Source organism: Etheostoma spectabile, chromosome 6, assembly GCF_008692095.1.
Source record: "Etheostoma spectabile isolate EspeVRDwgs_2016 chromosome 6, UIUC_Espe_1.0, whole genome shotgun sequence".
Lineage (NCBI taxonomy): Eukaryota > Metazoa > Chordata > Actinopteri > Perciformes > Percidae > Etheostoma > Etheostoma spectabile.
Genome location: NC_045738.1, coordinates 1,924,287 through 1,927,127, shown reverse-complemented (window position 1 = coordinate 1,927,127; position 2,841 = coordinate 1,924,287). Strand labels below are relative to the sequence as shown.

At 39.1% G+C, this 2,841-nt stretch overlaps 1 protein-coding gene across 4 annotated transcripts in view; it reads left to right on the top strand.

The window, feature by feature from the left end:
- The window catches only part of LOC116690659 (ankyrin repeat and IBR domain-containing protein 1), a 37,012-nt gene that overhangs the window by 25,855 nt on the left and 8,316 nt on the right, over positions 1-2,841 (top strand). For all 4 annotated transcript variants that reach the window (XM_032517752.1, XM_032517753.1, XM_032517750.1 and 1 more), the window contains 3 exons: positions 740-885; positions 1,377-1,555; positions 1,737-1,788. In XM_032517752.1, coding sequence (XP_032373643.1) covers positions 740-885; positions 1,377-1,555; positions 1,737-1,788 — 377 coding nt within the window. The remainder of the gene's footprint in view (positions 1-739; positions 886-1,376; positions 1,556-1,736; positions 1,789-2,841) is intronic.

Below are 2,841 nucleotides of genomic sequence, written 5' to 3'. Positions count from 1 at the left end.
ATGATGTATTAACAGTGGGTAATATAGGTATTATTCAGCAGGCACGTCTAAGTTACTAAAAAGCTGTGCTTCGTGAATAAGCTTTGTCTAGAGCCCTAAACTGCCAATCAGAGCAGGCAATTACAACCTGTTAAGCATAGCCAAGTTTTGTTCTGATACACAACGCTCAGTTTGAGTTTCATTAGATTCTGATTGTAGTGGTGTTTCTGACATAAGTATGACTTAGAGACATCTGACTGCCAGCTGACAGAGAAATGAAAAATTTCAATAACTCAGTGTTAATAAGTCTGGCTCAGTTGAAGTTTTGCACAATTCATCCTGCACACTATATATGCTGACAGGTTTAATTCTCCAAAAATTACAATCAGCCATGATTTACTATCACTATTGTGTATTCTGATGCAGATCTGAATCTGGCTGTTTTGTTGTTGTTTTCAAAAGAGCAGATCACAATGTGAGCATGATATGCACAAGCTGTTAGAGAGATTTCCAGTTTATTGTTTACTAAAGGCACAATTCCTGGCCCTTCCCTGCCAGCAAGCTAGATCCCTTAATATAGAAGAACAATATCTGCAATGCATTTAGTACAGTGGTGCTGTTCTTTCATATGCTTTGTTACAGGATTTCTCAGCATTTTGTATCTGCTAAGACATGTAGGTAATTTAGGATGGAATAAAAGATGCCTTCTACAAAAGTAAAGCATTTTTGTTATTCAACTCTCTCTCCTTCTCTTTCCCAGGGGAAGGAGGCCCACCTGACACTACATTTATTGAAGATGCGGTCCTAGAACTTTTGAAGACTCGCCGCATCCTGAAGTGCTCTTATCCTTATGGGTTCTTTCTGGAGCCCAAAAGCACAAAGAAAGAGATCTACGAGCTTATGCAGGTTTCAGTCCTACTTATTAAAAAAAAAAGATAAATGTTCACAGCAGCCAGTTTTATATAGGCCATTAGAGATGTGGGACTAAAGCTTTCTACCTCATGGTCTTCACAATCTGCCCCAGTTATACCTGCATACCCAGCTTTTAATTAAAGATCTAATGTTCTATCATTAATCAGTATAGACGAGGAATATCTTGACCTGCTGTCTTTTATATTGTTGCCTTAAACACAGTTAAATGAAAAGGCAAGTCTCCCAGTGGTCTTCGAGTCTCTCAAAGGCTTATAAAAATAATACATCTTAAAAGACATATACACAGTAGCCCTAAAAGTAGTTCACTTGTTACTTGGACTACTTCTTAAGTCACTTAGTCAAGACAGAACAGATTATTTTATGAGACAGTTGAACTTGAAATTGTGCATTCATATTATATTAAAATGACTCACTCACTCAGTTTCCTATATACGTTTCCCAGCCAGCTCTCTTTCTGTCCTCAGACAGACTTGGAGATGGTGACTGAGGACCTGGCACAAAAGGTTAACCGGCCTTATCTACGGACGCCGCGCCACAAGATAATCCGTGCAGCATGTCTGGTTCAGCAGAAGAGGCAGGAGTTCCTGGCCTCAGTAGCCAGGGGAGTGGCCCCCAATGACTCTCCTGAGGCCCCCAGGCGCAGGTAAAATACAGACATGCTCACTAAATGTGTCAATGTCATTTTTTACAATGAAAATCAGTGGTATAAAATATCAGACTGTAGTTTGAAATATTCAAAAGTGACTAATTTTATATAAAATTACAGCAATTAATCACAATCTTATACTGACAAAATCTACTCTCTGTCTCTTCTTCACTTGCAGTTTTGCTGGTGGTACTTGGGACTGGGAATACTTAGGCTTTGCATCACCTGAGGTAACAGAAGACATGCTTCAGTAGTTCTCAGTGGATGCTTGTTAGATAAAATGTCATTTGTGTTGTTTGAACAAATGCATATTTTACATTTTGGATTTAACTTAAAACATATCTCAACAGATTAGTGGTGCCCCGTTACCCGAAACCTGATACCTGTGAGCGATGGAACCGTTTATCCGTGACTATGGAGTGCTTGATTTTATGCAGTCATTCGGGCACTTCTCTGTTAATGTCTAATCCGGTTTCATTCATTACAGAAATTTAAATTGTGATTATGTAATTGCATTATACCTTTTTTCATTAAGTCAGTATGTATATCCAAATATTGCTGGTTTGACTTTGGCTGTGCAACAGCACTGACAAACTGTGGTGACCCAAAGATCACCATGTTATTCAACACACCGGAGCGAGCCAGATGGTTCAGTGTTCCCCTGTGCACCCAGTTGGAATGATTAAAAGCACAGTTCTCTGGCAAACACCTAAGCAGGTTGCTCCTGATCATTGCGCATTAGTAACGGGCATTTGTAGTTAACTTTTACAGTCGTAAAACTGTCAACCACATAATGGTTTGATTATTGACCTGCCTCCTTTTTCTACACAGCTTTGTGCATGGACTCAATAGTGGTCCATAAGACAATCCACTGCAGTGACTATTCTACGTGTCTATTATTGTTTAGTTTCTAGGCTGTGGCAGATTTGAAACATATGGGCTTTTCCTCTGGAACCCATTCACTCAGCTCAACAGCTCTCCTAAGGCTCCTTAGGCTCCTTATAACACGATACAAATATGAAAATCTCACATCAAACTTAGTGTGCACACCTTTTAAGAGCATAAAGCAGGCATTTCCCACTGACAGGAAAACAAATGACAAGATCAGTCTCGTCTGCCAGTTTGATAAATGAAATTTGAAACTCCTGCTTGCTCAGCACTGTGCTGTGAGGCATAGGTAATGCTTTATAAAGCTTTTGTTTACTCAAGGTTTAATGAGTAAACGGTCACTGCTGAACAAAAATATGCAGTATGTATGTACAGTGTATATATATATATATATA